We start from the raw sequence: 14,034 nt of genomic DNA, 5'->3' as shown, positions 1-14,034 counted from the left end.
TATAATCAGCAAAATGCAGCTCGTAAATTCCATCTAGAGCATGAATTAGACAATCTACAGCAGAACAACCTCTCTATTTCTGATTTTTATTCTAATTTTATGAATCTTTGGGCTGAATATACTGGTATCATCTATGCTTCCTTATCTCAGGAAGGCCTTAGTGTAATTTAATTTGTCCATGAAATTACAAAAAGAGATTAGTTTCTTATAAAATTGAGATCTAAATTTGAAGGTACCAAGTCTAATCTTAAGAATCGAGACCCGGTTCCCTCCTTGGATTCATGTCTTTATGAGTTATTTTTGGAAGAGCAACAACTTCTTACTCAAGTAGCCATGGAGAAACAAAAATCCAGCTCTACTCCAATAGCTTATATAGCGCACAGTAAACTAAGAGGAAGAGACATAAGTAATATCCAATGTTTTTGTTACAAGGGATTTGGCCATTATGTTTCAAATTATTCCAAAATATTCTGCAACTATTGCAAAAAGGATGGCCATATTATCAAAGAGTGCCCTACTCGACCTCCTAAGAGATCTCCATCAACATATATTTCCTCAGTTGGTTCTTTTAGTATTAGTGGTTCTGTGAATGCAGCTACCCCGACACAAAATGCTCCTGCTCCTATTCAAACTATTACCCTGAAACAATCCAACAAATGATTATCTTTGCGCTTTAGGACTCTCAGTAATCCCTCTTCTACATCCACTTGGTATTGTGATTATGGGGCATCCAATCATATGACTAATAATGATCAATTTCTAACCAATGTACACATATATTCTGGAAAACTTGAGATTCATACTGCAGATGGCAACCACATACCTATAATAGCCACCGGTGATATTTCTTCCTCTTTAACTAATGTTCTTGTCTCTCCTAATCTTGCCACTAGCCTTATTTTAGTTGGTCAATTGGTTGACAATAATTGTAAAGTAGAATTTTCTAAATTTGGATGTGTTGTGTAGATTAATAGTCAGGGAAGATAGCCTAAAGTAGGATGTGTGTTTCCCCTCAAATTTCCTTTCTCTTCATATCCGACATCTTTCTTTGTCTCTTGCAATTTTGCACATGTTGATTACCAAGTATGCCATAAACTTCTTGGGCATCCAAACCCTAATGTTCTTCATAATTTGCTAAATTCTTGTTTACGTGGAAATAAAAAGTCACTTTCTCTTAGTGCTATCCAATTTGATTGCAATTCTTGTAAACTTGGTAAAAGAAAAACTTTGCCTTTTCCTATTCACACACATAAAATAGTCCAGCCTTTTGAAATGATCCATAGTGATTTGTGGGCTATGGCACAAGTTACTTCACTTGGATCTATTTTTACACTCTAAAAATGAAATATTTTTGCCTTCAAATCTTTCCATGCATATGTCCAAACCCAATTTTCAACCAAAATTAAAATTCTTCATTCCGATAATGGGGGTGAATATATATCGCATTTGTTTCAGCAGTTTATACAATCTAATGGAATAATTTCTCAAAGGTCATGTCCCTCAACCCCGCAACAAAACGGGGTAGCTGACCAAAAAACCATCACCTTCTTGATGTTGTCAACACTCTTTTATTAGAATCATCTGTTCCCATCTGGTTTTGGTGTGAAGAGCTCTCCACTGCCGTCCACCTCATTAATAGATTTCCTTCTTCTTCATTGAATAATGTTGTTCTTTTCACTCGGTTATTTGGCCATGCTCCCAATTATTCTAACCTTCGTACCTTAGGTTGTGTATATTATATTCATCTTCCTACACATGAACGCACAAAACTCACTGTTCAATCTGTTAAATGTGCTTTTCTTGGATATGATGTACATCAAAAAGGTTTTCTTTGTTATGATCCCAACTAGCATCGCATTCAGATTTCTAGAAATGTAATTTTTTTAGAAAATCAATAGTTTTTTCTCTCTCATCAAGATCTTCTTTCTCCTTCATTTTCTGTACTACCTTTGTTTACTATCTCTCCAGCAAATCCCACATCTTCTAAACCACTTTTGGTCTATCAAAGATGTCCGACTCCAAAGCCTCCTGAAGATCATTCCCTTATTGTTGATTATACTACAATAACTGCACCTGCTTCACTTAGACATAGCTCTCAGGTTAGTAAACCTCCATATAGGTATGGTTTCTCAAATCCCACAACCTTAATAGCCACCTCATCTTCTATTCTTATTCCCTCATATTACTAGCAGGCAATGGAGCATGAGTGTTGGTGGAAAGCTATTAAAGCAAAACTTCTTGCACTTGAAGAAAATCAGACTTGAGAGGTTGTATCACTTCCTCCATCTGTGAAACCTCTAGGCAATAAATTTGTGTTCTTTATCAAGCTTCGATCCGATGGATCTATAGAGTGTTACAAGGCTCAGGTGGTGGTTCTTGGAAATAAGCAACAACATGGTCTAGACTATGATGAAACCTTTGCACCGGTGGCCAAAATGACCACTGTCTGAACCATCCTAGCACTTGTTGTATCTTAATCTTGGACTTTGCTTCAAATGGATGTCAAGAATGTGTTTTGGCATGGTGATCTCAAAGAAGAAGTTTACATAAAAACTTCCAGTATAGTATGTCTACTTCTTCTCTAATGTTGTTTTGCAAACTCAAAAGCGTTCTTTTATATGGTTTGAAACAAGCACTACGTGTATAGTTTGAAAAGTTTCGATCTACTTTCCTTAGGTCTTCTTTTACTCAGAGTCAATATGACTCGTCTCTGTTTCTTCAATAGACAAGCAAAGGCAAAGTGGTCCTCCTTGTTTATGTGGATGATATTGTCATCATTGGTTTCTAATTTAGACGGGTATCTCCAATCTTCAAAAAAATTGTTACACTCCACTTTTTCACATGAAAGATCTTGGTCAACTCACCTATTTCTAGGTGTTAGAAATGCATCATCGGCCTTAAGGTATTTTCTTAAATCAATGGAAGTATATTCGGGATCTAGTTCACTTAGCTGGACTCATGCGTGCTACTTCAACTGAAACTCGAATGGAAACGAGATGTAAAGGATCGAAAATAATGAAGGAGAGCCTCTTCGGATCCTACTTTATATCGGAAATTGGTTGGCAGTCTTATTTCATTTATCACCCACCCGGATATCTCTTATGTTGTGCACATTGTTAGCAAGTCCATGCGGTCTCCTCGACATCTCCACTTATATGCGATGAATCACATTATTCGATATATCCTTGGTACACCTAATTGTGGTCTATTTTTTCCTACTAGTCCTTCACTTTAACTACAAACTAATAGTGATGTTGATTGGGCAGGTTACCCTGACACTAGGAAATCTACTACTGGCTGGTGTATGTTCCTTGGTGATGCTCTTATATCTTGGAAATGCAATAAACAAAACTATGTATCCGAGTCATTCACTGAGGCAGAATATCGTGCCATGTCTACTGCATGCTCTGAGATCATTTGGCTGCGAGGTCTTCTCAATGAACTTGGTTTTCCACAAAATAAACCAACTCTATTACATGCTGATAACACCAATGCTATTCAAATTGCTACCAATCCTGTCTTCCATGAGCGCACGAAGCACATAGAAGTTGTTTGTCACTCCATCCGAGAGGCCTATAACCACCAGGTTATCACCTTGCCTTATGTCTCGACCACTCAGCAACTAGCGGATATCTTCACGAAATCCTTGACACGTCAGCGGCATAATTTCCTTGTTGGCAAATTGATGCTTGTAGACTTATCCGCACCAATTTGAGAGGGGATGTTAGCAGAATTGGCTGATTTCTGATTGCTGATTTTATGTCTATTAGCAGAATTGGCTGATTTCTGATTGATTGCTGATTTTATGCTTGATTTTAGAAATGCATGATATTAGGCATTGCAATTAGCCATTTAAAACCAGCAGAATTTGTGTTATAAATTATATTTTCCATAATTACAATGTGAATAGAATCAATTTGTAAGTTGTATATAAGTGGAGTTCTCCACCAAGAAATGACACACCATTTTTCTCCAAAGTTTTCTTGAGTTAATCAAAGTTAATCACTTAAAACTACGCAAACAAAAGTTTAAGAGACCCAACAGAATGTTAGATACAAACCAAATAACCCAAAAACTTGAAGCTCATAGGATGAGAGATCCAGACATATATTCATCCATATAAACTAATTTAATCAATGTAGGACTACTAGCTGCTCTAATACAAAGAAATAGTGATGTATGTCTATTCCATTGGCAGCCATAAATTTCACAATTAAAGCCACTCTTTGTCCCTATAGTTGGCCGTATTGTTCATTTTTGTACATGTATTTAAAAAATGTTAAGAATATCCCTAATGTATTAAAAGAAAACATCCATATGGTCCCTACTGTTGACTCAACATATAATTTCAAATACGAGAATCATTTATCTGGGTTTTTCGCATATCTGAACATTGATAATCCATGTGGGTGCCGACATACCATGCTCAGATGATAACTTATGCCATGTAACCACCCATGTAGCATTAAAAAAACTTCGGAAATTTTGCTTTTTGTAAAAAAAATGCCATCATGGTTGGCTTGCCATGATGCCATTTCACAAGGCCTCCTCTCACCATTCCAAGTCAGCCACATCAACTGATCAACATTAAAAAAGCCCTTTCTTACATAAAAGTAATATATTTCTTCCCAAAAAAAATTTATTGATATCACATGGATGGTTGTACCATAAGTGGCCACCTAAACCTGAAATGCCAGCATCCATATGGATTATCAGTGAGACATATGCAAACCAGAGATAATGAATTAATAAATCTGGCACTTGAAATCATATGCTAAGTCTGAACAGGGGATCATATTGAACATGTTTTTTAATTACATAGGTACTAGACAAAAATGACCCAAACAGTCAAATATAAGGATGAAAAATATTGTTAAACCTAAATTTAAGCAACAAATATATGCATTTGTCACTCCATTATGATTCTTTGTACAAACTTCTAATAGTTTTGCCCTTGCTTGGCCTGAAATTCTGCCTCAAAAACTGTGCACTTCACAAATATAAATAACAATCACAGCACCAACTTGGCAAAAACAAATGAGTCTACTCAATTATGATCCTTGCTTATAAGTTATGACCTTCAAAACCAAATGTTTTGTTCGTAAGAGGATCAGCTAGGATCATAGTTGTCAAATCGTGAATCGGATAGCTCATTTTCCGAACCGGGGAATCGAATTGTGAATCGGACGATTCAGAAATAACTAATAATAAGTCTTAAAAATTTCATGGAAAAATAGATTTCCTATATTTTTTTAATCCAAAAATAAAAATTAAATGACTACTATTAAAAGATGATCATTCACCTATACTTAGCAAATTACTCTAGGACTTTGTCAATGAGAAACAAACAAAAAAACTAAAATAAAAAGTCATTTGTGGTAATTAGAATTAGATAAGATTTTAAATTTTTAAAATTTTGATAAGCACAGCACAAAAATAACCCAAATTTAATGTATTTTTGGAATCAGTGTGAACCGTGAATGGGACTATTTGAATCGAATCGTCCATGATTCAGATGATTCACACTGATTCAAAGTATGGCCGATTCAGACCCCCGATTCGTATCGTAGGGGGGTTGAATCGAACCGAATCGCCAATACGAATCGGGAATCGGCCGATTCTAACAACTATGGCTAGGATAACTAAAAAGCCACAATTTTTGCAAGATTGCCATTTACCCAACCCCACAGTAGAAACCACAGACAAGCCAATCAACAAGAATTATCTTTAGCAACAGCCCACTGTTCATATTGATCATTCCTAGGCACAATTATAGAATAATTTCTTTCCAAGGTATCATTCTTGTAGGCCAGCAGAATTTTAAGAAGAATGAAGTTTGTTCCTTATGGAGTTTCATAAACAAGTTCCATAAACTAATTTCTATGACTAAAGCCAATAATGCCTGAAGTCTCCCAGCTTCCAACTTCCTATGTGTAAAAAAACTGTAGTTAAACCAAGAAGAATGAATTGGATCGAGTGCTCCACACACCCTAAATCATGTTCTCAGAAATATGTGAAACAAAGTAAAAAAGCTATATATAATAGATAGTCAAATTGCAGGATACCAACCTCCAAATGAAATTTCCAACATCTTTAATAAGCACAGAATCCAGAATATTCAGCATGCTTGCCACCTGGTGTCAAAGTGGCAAAACTACAAGAGTTTAGAGTGGCTGAGTGTTTAAGCATATTTTTCCACACTTATAAACCAAAGATCTTCTGTTAACTATAAATAATGAGTATGCTACAAAATCATGAAGAACCCATGAAGGCCACTTACCTGCCCATTATTGACCTCAGGAGGTCAACATGGACATGGCCAATGCTCAATACCAACAAATTAACATGTCTCCCCAACCTGACGCAATTTACCAACACAATGTTATGACCAAGTTATTGCCAGGAAAAGTTCAGGTCCTATGAGCCCAAGTACCCTCACTCAACTAGCTCGCCTAAATGATTGTGAAAATATTGAACCAGGCAAAAAGCAAAAAAATATTATCATTGTTCAAAAAATAAAGTAGCTGTAAGATAAAAGAAGAGACAAAAATGCTTTAATTATGAAGAAATTCAGGTCACAAAAAGTTAGTGAAATCCCATCTATCAAAAAGCATTCCTTTTGTTTTAAACTGACACCTCAAACCAATGCAAATATTGAACCAGGCAAAAAGCAAAAATTATCATTGTTCAAAATAAAGTTGCTGTAAGAAAAAGGAAAAAAAATAAAAGATAAAATGCTTTTTTTAATTATGAAGAAATTCAGGTCACAAAAGTTAGTGAAATCCCATCTATCAAAAGCATTCCTTTTTTTAAACTGACACCTCAAACCAATGCACACATTGACTTGGCTTGATTTCAAACCCACTCATACTAGCCATACCTCCCTTTCTCTTTTACTGTCTTTTTTAAATTATTCATACTTCATTTTTCTCCAAATTCCCCTTAATATAAATGCAACGAATATGAATTCCACACAACATAATTCAAGAATCACTATTTGTCACAGCTCATAGAACCAATAAAAGTAAGTTTATCATTTCATATATAAAGCAAATAATAATGAAACTCATTTTCCATATTCTTAATCATGTCACCAAAATTCAACATGTGTTCAACCAATTTTGTTTCCTCATCTCAATCTCTTCCTTGCCAGTTGATACCAACGAAAGTGCTAAAGAATCCAACCATTCCAAAGGTCTCATACAATTGCAAAATTGTGACTACTAAGACCCACATCCAATACCTGTCCACTTTCCATCAGAATCATGCCTTATGCATAGGTTCCATCATCGTAAACCATCTCCGCATCATGTTACTTATTATTTGGACTGATCAGCCATTAAATGAAGGCATTCTTTATACCAATTCAATGAGCAAAATTGTTTTTCTATTTGAAAATCTCAGCAGCAAGTCAACTTCAGCTTCCTAGTGCTAATAAGGCATTCTTCATACCAATTCAATGAGCAAAATTGTTTTTCTATTTGAAAATCTCAGCAGCAAGTCAACTTCAGCTTCCTAGTGCTAATAAGGCTTCTGAGAGGCACTGTTGGCAATTTTTTGGTGTTCCTTATTTTTCAAGATTTTTATATTTGGCTTTCTTTAGAATGAATTCACACAATTGTTCAAACTGTATTGTTTAATTAGAATGGTTATTATGATTAACCATAAAAAAAATTTAATATTTATTTTGAACTTGTTGCTTGTAGCCTAGTAACGACACACGGGGAAAACAAACAAGAATTCCTAAGAAGAAGAAGAAGTGGATAAACCACATTTCATTAGAAACTGAAAGAGCAGCTACAAAGAGGAAAATATGTGCGGTACACAGGCTAACGAGAGGAAAAAGAGAGAACATACTAAGATCCTCCACCAAGTGTGGAGACAGACTTAGTCTAAACAAGAACAAGAAACATAGAAAACACAAAAAACATCAGCGATCTGAAGGAAAGGTGATTGAAGGAGAGAGCCGCATGGGGAACTCCAAAAGAAGGCCCCAATAGAATGAGTCTCTTCAAATCGTGCAGATTACAGGTGCGTCTACTCCTCGAGAGCAAACAAGAAATTGTTGTTTGATAAATCTAGAACCATTTAAAAATGATCAAATTAACAAAAAAATAAGATGACAAGAAGAAAAATAAAGCCAGTCCAATGTATAAGTCTCCAGTTTAATGTCATTATTTTAAAATAGTATCATTACATAACAAATGCAATCTGGTACAATCTCCTAATATTAGAGTGTCCCTATTTATCTTTTCTTATTGTTAGAACTTTTTATATACCTTTCTTTTTTAGTTTCTTCCATATTATGTAATTTTCTCATATTTTAATTCCTTTATGATTTGTTTCCATATCATGTAATTTAGAATATGATTCGTAGCTTCTCTATTTATAGAGGGCAATTACCCCCAATAAAGTGGTCTCACTTTCATTACATTCATATGGTATCAAAGAACCAGGTTCGAGGGGCCTGATCAAAAAGCCTCAAGACCCTAGTCGTCCAAGGCTCATCCACTCACGGTCCAATAACATCAACAACAAGGGTTATTTGGATCTCCCAACGTCATCCTCTATCCTTTGCACTATTACGGAGTTTCCAAGTCTTCTCCTCATTTTGTCTTATTTGTAGTCTTTAGAGTGTGAATCCTATCAGTTTGAAAAAGCATGTTTAGTCTTTTTTCCAAACATATCCGATCGCTTGCCGACTTCAGTAAAGCATCAACTTGTTAGCTTCAATTTTCGATTCGAGATGCTATTCTTCGCGATCGATTTCAACTCCACCTTTGTAGCCGAAAATTGATAAGTGCGATGAGTCCTTATTTTTTTATAAAATTTCACTTAGCATTTGCTTAATCCTTGAGAATTTTGATAAATTTTGATGCTCAATACAATTATTTTTCATGTCTAGACTCTTCTACAAATATTAGGGTAAAAGAAAGCATTTTTTTAAGCAAGTTTTTGAGCTATTTGAAGAAGAAAACAAAGTGAATGAACTAAAGACGTCTGTCAAACAAGCCCATGTATCGTCCTATGGGCCTGTGTTCCAAACAAAAGACAGCCGTGTTTTTGGTTATGTGAGCGATGTTTGCAAAGCCTTGTTTTGGTTATGTGAGCACGTATTTCCAAGCCATGTTTATGCATGAATATGCCGTTTCAAAAATTTTAACTACCTAACATGCCCACTAAACACCCCGAGTGATTAGTGGTGCGTGTTTAGTAGTTTAGAAACCCTATAAATAGATTATGAAGACCAAAAAGGGCAACAATTTGACGACATTTAAGGTTGGAAGCTAGCTTCTTCGAGAAGGAATTGAAGGTCTCTCATCATCTCAAGCATTAGCAAGGGGAGATCATCCTTAATTTGAGAAAGAATTGAGGAGAGATCAAATTTCAAGAGGATTGATCTATCTCATCAACTCTTTTTCATAATTTCAAAAAAGTTCTTTATGGATCTCTTGTTTTCTCGCACTTTGATTGTATTTCAGTGATGCTTGTATCCATGAGTGGCTACACTTTCTTGATGCTTGGACTTGATGAATTTTGATTGAAATATAATTTCTAGACTTCTTTTTTGTTGATCTAATTTGTTTTGATATTGAGATTCAATTGTGGCAATGCTTGATCCGCGAATTTAGTTAACGCGAGCCCAAATTTGTGAGCATAGCTTTAGTTAGAGAAAGCCTAACCCTATGATTGATCACATACTTAGTTAGCGAGAGCCCGAGTGTGTGAATGATCTTACATCAATGAAAGAGTTTGAACTCATTTCTTATAGCTAAAATAAATAGAACTTTCCGGATTAGAGTGACCTAGTAGCAAGGATCATAAAAATCGAAATGCATTCATAGGGGGTATGTGTGAAATTTTTCTTCAACATTTGCCCTACCTTGTTTAGGAATTAGTCACTTAGAGATAAGGGGCTGGTTTATGTAAGAAACCTCCATGGTCCAATGATCATGACGAATTAGGGTTCAAGAATCTACAAAAAAATAAAAGTCTTTACTTTTAACAACCAAGGGAAGTCATTTCCAAGCACCATTCTCATCATCTTAATCTTTACTTGATATATGTTGTGTATCTTGGAAGCATATTCTTAGTCTTAGACTCTTAGTTTCCTCGTCAAAAATCTAAACTATATTTTGATCAGCTAGATATTAGGAAGAGGGTTAGTATCTAATAATTAATTTCCTTGTGAGTTCGACCTTACTTTTATGCACACTTTTACTACTTGATACGACATGTGCACTTGCGTTTATTTTTGGCTTGCTTGCACACCTCATCAAAAAACAATTGGCAGATGTCTTTATTAAAGCTCTTCAATGCTCCTATTTGGCTACAATTACTTCCAAACCAGGCATGATGGATCAATATACTCCTAACTTATGGGGAAGTGTTGGAATCTCCTATTATTAGAGTGTCCTTATTTATCATTTCCTATTGTAAGAACATCCTTATATACCTTTCTCCTTTTTAGTTTCTTCGATATTATGTAATTTCTCCTATTTTAATTCCTTTATGATTTGTTTCCATATCATGTAATTCCTACTATGATTTGTAGCCTCTCTATTTACTGAGGGCAATGCTTCTCAATAAAATGATCTCAATCACAATCTTACTCTCAAATTGATAGATATTTCCTTATCTGACTTGAGACACTCAAATCGCCAAAATTAAGCATAAGCAAATAGCTAAAACCAGCCTTCTTGTTCTAAGTCTAACAAGACATGGTAAAGCCTTCAAGCCATCCAGTAAATATAGCATAGTTCTCAATATTCTGCTTAATTATTCAGCCTATCTGATATAATGCATCAAATATAAGCATTCAAAAATCCTGTAAACTAGGAAATTATTTTTTTTCTTATCCTAAAAAAATGGAGAATGTTTGTAAATACTTACAGAAACAGCAGTGTAGCAAGCTCGGACATCAATTTCACCACCATCATGCATTCTGCATGAAAAAGAAGAAATCAAATTTAAGAAATTAAAGTCACCAGCTGAAGGTAAACATTGGAGATCTCATTAGTGAAGAGTTCAGTTAGGAAATTATTATAGGATACAAAGTAAACCAAGCGTCAAAGAAAGATGGAATTAACGACAGAGGCTTTCATAGCCGAAAAAAAAGACTAGTTTGCGAGTGTCATGATTTAGAAAAAATAAAGAGAGTAGGTTAGCTTTCAAAAAGTCATGATTGTCCATATAGAATTTCAAGATAGTGCTAATGACAATGAACTTGAAGCCTTAGAACAGCTTGGTACAAACAAAAGTATTTCCGTTGTGACAGCTTTCTTGGATGAAGAGCAAAGGAACTTCTCATAATTTGGATGAATTGAAATTCAGCTGACCTTTCAAGAATAAAATAACTTTTTCCTAATGCCTGTCATTCTTGTGCGGCATTTCTGCAATGAAAATAAGAAAGCAAAGAAGTGCACCTGAAAGCCCCTGATGCGTCTTTCATCCGCAATAAAAACTCGTACATTTTTCCTCTGAGCATCAAAGAGTTTATAAATTAGACCCCTATTCAATGTAAAGAACTAGCAGAAGATTACCACTTAATATGGTGGAGGGATAACCTGTCTATTGATGAGAATGCCCTCTCACTTCCCAAAGTAACTAATGTGTTTACAGCAGCATATGTTGTTGCTAGGTGAGGCATCTTTGCGAGTTCATAAATGGTTAGAAAACAAGCCAAATATCCAATTTCTTATGGTAACATACTCATTAAGCAATTCAAAACAAATATCTGCTTAAGTTAAACTTTTAACAGGGATATATTGGAGTTATACATTGCATCAATAGTCCGATAGTTTGGATTCTTTTTGTAAATCATACATCTCAGGTTCTGTATCAATAATTAGAGTATTATGGTCACCAGACTGTCATCTGAAACACACATGCATCTCAGGCTCGTGTGCCATTTCACATATAAACCAAATCTAAATTGCATATTTAGCCTAATTTCGTCAGAGACAAATTCTAACAGAATACGACAAAAAAGCATAGCATGGCATAAACAAACCTGCCCAGGTCCACCTCCATATCCACCATCTTTGTCCTACATTACCAAGATAGCACCCATGTAAGCTCATATGAATCCCAACTTCATAAATCCCTACATCTGATATTCAACTTTCCTATTGGCAAACACACAATCAGGGTATAGAAAGATAATAGGATAAGGTAACTATTGTGATTTGTGCAAGATGAAGACCTGTACCGGTTTTCATTACTTAATAAAGCTTTCAATATTTTAGCACGCAAGACCACAAATCACATCAATATAAAATGAAGCATTGAATTTCTGAAATAACATGGGCCATATAGCACCTGAACCATGTCATGATACTTAAAGCATAACTTATGCAATACTTGTGGGAAAAAACATATAATCTTCTTTTCATTGATCAGACTTTTCATCAGTTAACCAGCCATGAAGTGATGTGAAATCTTTTAAAGATCATTCATTCATTGGCCCAATTAAATATCTATAGCCTAGAATTTAAAAATGGCAATTGACCTTATAAATGTCAAATTTAGCAAACCTTTCACAGGTCATCGTCCTAAAGGGCAATTTAGCAATAAACAAAGTTCGAAGGGTGCACAAAGCAGAGAAGTTGGAACATTAGCCATATTCCAAATCAGCAATTACATTTATGGGATGGCCCATCATCAAGGGTGGTCATCAATAGCAGGATTCAATAAGCAAAGGTCGACTCTTAATGAACCATGTTACATACATATAGCATGCCATTGAGTTTTCAGGAAAGTACGCTGGAAGATGGAATCTCCTCGAATGGCACACATTAGTAGAAATGACAGGACTACTAAAAATAAATCCTCATCCCTCAAATAAATATGATGTAGTGTCTACGTGCTATTATCTGTTGGCAATCTCGCATGTGGATTATACTCCCTATGACTACCAAAAATCAGAATTTGTAAAATTTATATCCGACATGATAATGTTTTTTTCCTTCCTAAGAAATATCCAAGTCAAATGACATGACATGGACCCAAGCAAAATCAAAATGACAACCTTAAGATATTGTTCTCAAGTTTGACAATTGTTTACTCAATGTTATTGCATTGGTATCTATCTATCTAATATATATATATATTACAAAGCATATTATTATCTAATTTTTGTATTTGAAAATTGGGCATGCTCACCAAATTCCACAAACTAATTTTTGACATGTTTACTTATATTTATAAATGTCAAACTCAAATATGGGACTAAAGAGCAGCCCCGTAAGTTGTACTGCATATGTACATAAATTCAAAAACATATTTAATATTTATCACAATTACTCCCCCTAACCTTTCCGCTATCATTTTCTAATTGATTAAAAACATATAAACATGGAGAAAAAATAGAACATAGTCTTTCCTTTATAACCCGATGTCATATCCCAATCATCTTAATCATATGTCAAGCATGTATATGCATAGTGAAACTCGGGAGAGATAACAACAACTCGTACTTAAATTTTCTTAACTTAATCCTAAATCTCTTTTTAGAAAAAGAAACTTGTGGGATACACCAAAGGAACAATAAAGTTTTATCACCATTTGGTACTTCACTGGAAAAGCAGAGGCATAACTCATAAGCCCACTAAATTTCAACCAAACATAAAACAGCAGTTAATAACAAGAAACAAGATTCAAAAAATGCTAAACAAACACCACAATGATAAAAGATAAACTCATACTGAAAGGAAGAACTAAGGGAAACCTTGAACCTGGCAACGGGAAAGAAAGTCCACTACATTATTCTCCAATTCTGAGTCAACATGTTCTCCTAATAAAGCAATCGAGTGAAGAATCCAATAGCATAACCAAGGCCGGCTACAAGTTTGATATTGGCCAAAGATCGATAAAATGAGAAAAGATAGCATGAATCTTTTGATTGAGAAAAGAGGAATCCTCAACAATATATATAGATACAGATGTGTGTAATAGAAACCAAAACCAAAAACCAAACCTTACTTGGCATCGAGTACATCAAAGTTTGGACCAAGTTTTTCTTAGTCCTTTTTA

The 14,034-nt window shown here is 34.9% G+C and overlaps 1 protein-coding gene across 1 annotated transcript; it reads right to left on the bottom strand.

The window, feature by feature from the left end:
* Nucleotides 1–4,342: 4,342 nt before the first annotated feature.
* LOC120251177 (protein farnesyltransferase subunit beta-like) lies at nt 4,343–14,014 on the bottom strand. The gene is made up of 9 exons (XM_039259715.1): nt 13,984–14,014; nt 13,737–13,842; nt 12,014–12,049; nt 11,568–11,650; nt 11,427–11,480; nt 10,894–10,945; nt 6,070–6,134; nt 4,667–4,685; nt 4,343–4,577 (listed from the first exon to the last, which is right to left on the bottom strand). The coding sequence occupies exons 4-9, from the start codon at nt 11,648–11,650 to the stop codon at nt 4,362–4,364; spliced, it is 489 nt and encodes a 162-aa protein (XP_039115649.1). The 5' UTR covers nt 12,014–12,049; nt 13,737–13,842; nt 13,984–14,014; the 3' UTR covers nt 4,343–4,361.
* Between the last annotated feature and the right edge of the window lie 20 nt (nt 14,015–14,034).

This window comes from Dioscorea cayenensis, chromosome 20 (assembly GCF_009730915.1).
Source record: "Dioscorea cayenensis subsp. rotundata cultivar TDr96_F1 chromosome 20, TDr96_F1_v2_PseudoChromosome.rev07_lg8_w22 25.fasta, whole genome shotgun sequence".
In the NCBI taxonomy this organism is placed as follows: domain Eukaryota; kingdom Viridiplantae; phylum Streptophyta; class Magnoliopsida; order Dioscoreales; family Dioscoreaceae; genus Dioscorea; species Dioscorea cayenensis.
The sequence above is the reverse complement of the archived record's forward strand: the minus strand, read 5'-3'. Positions and strand labels throughout refer to the sequence as shown.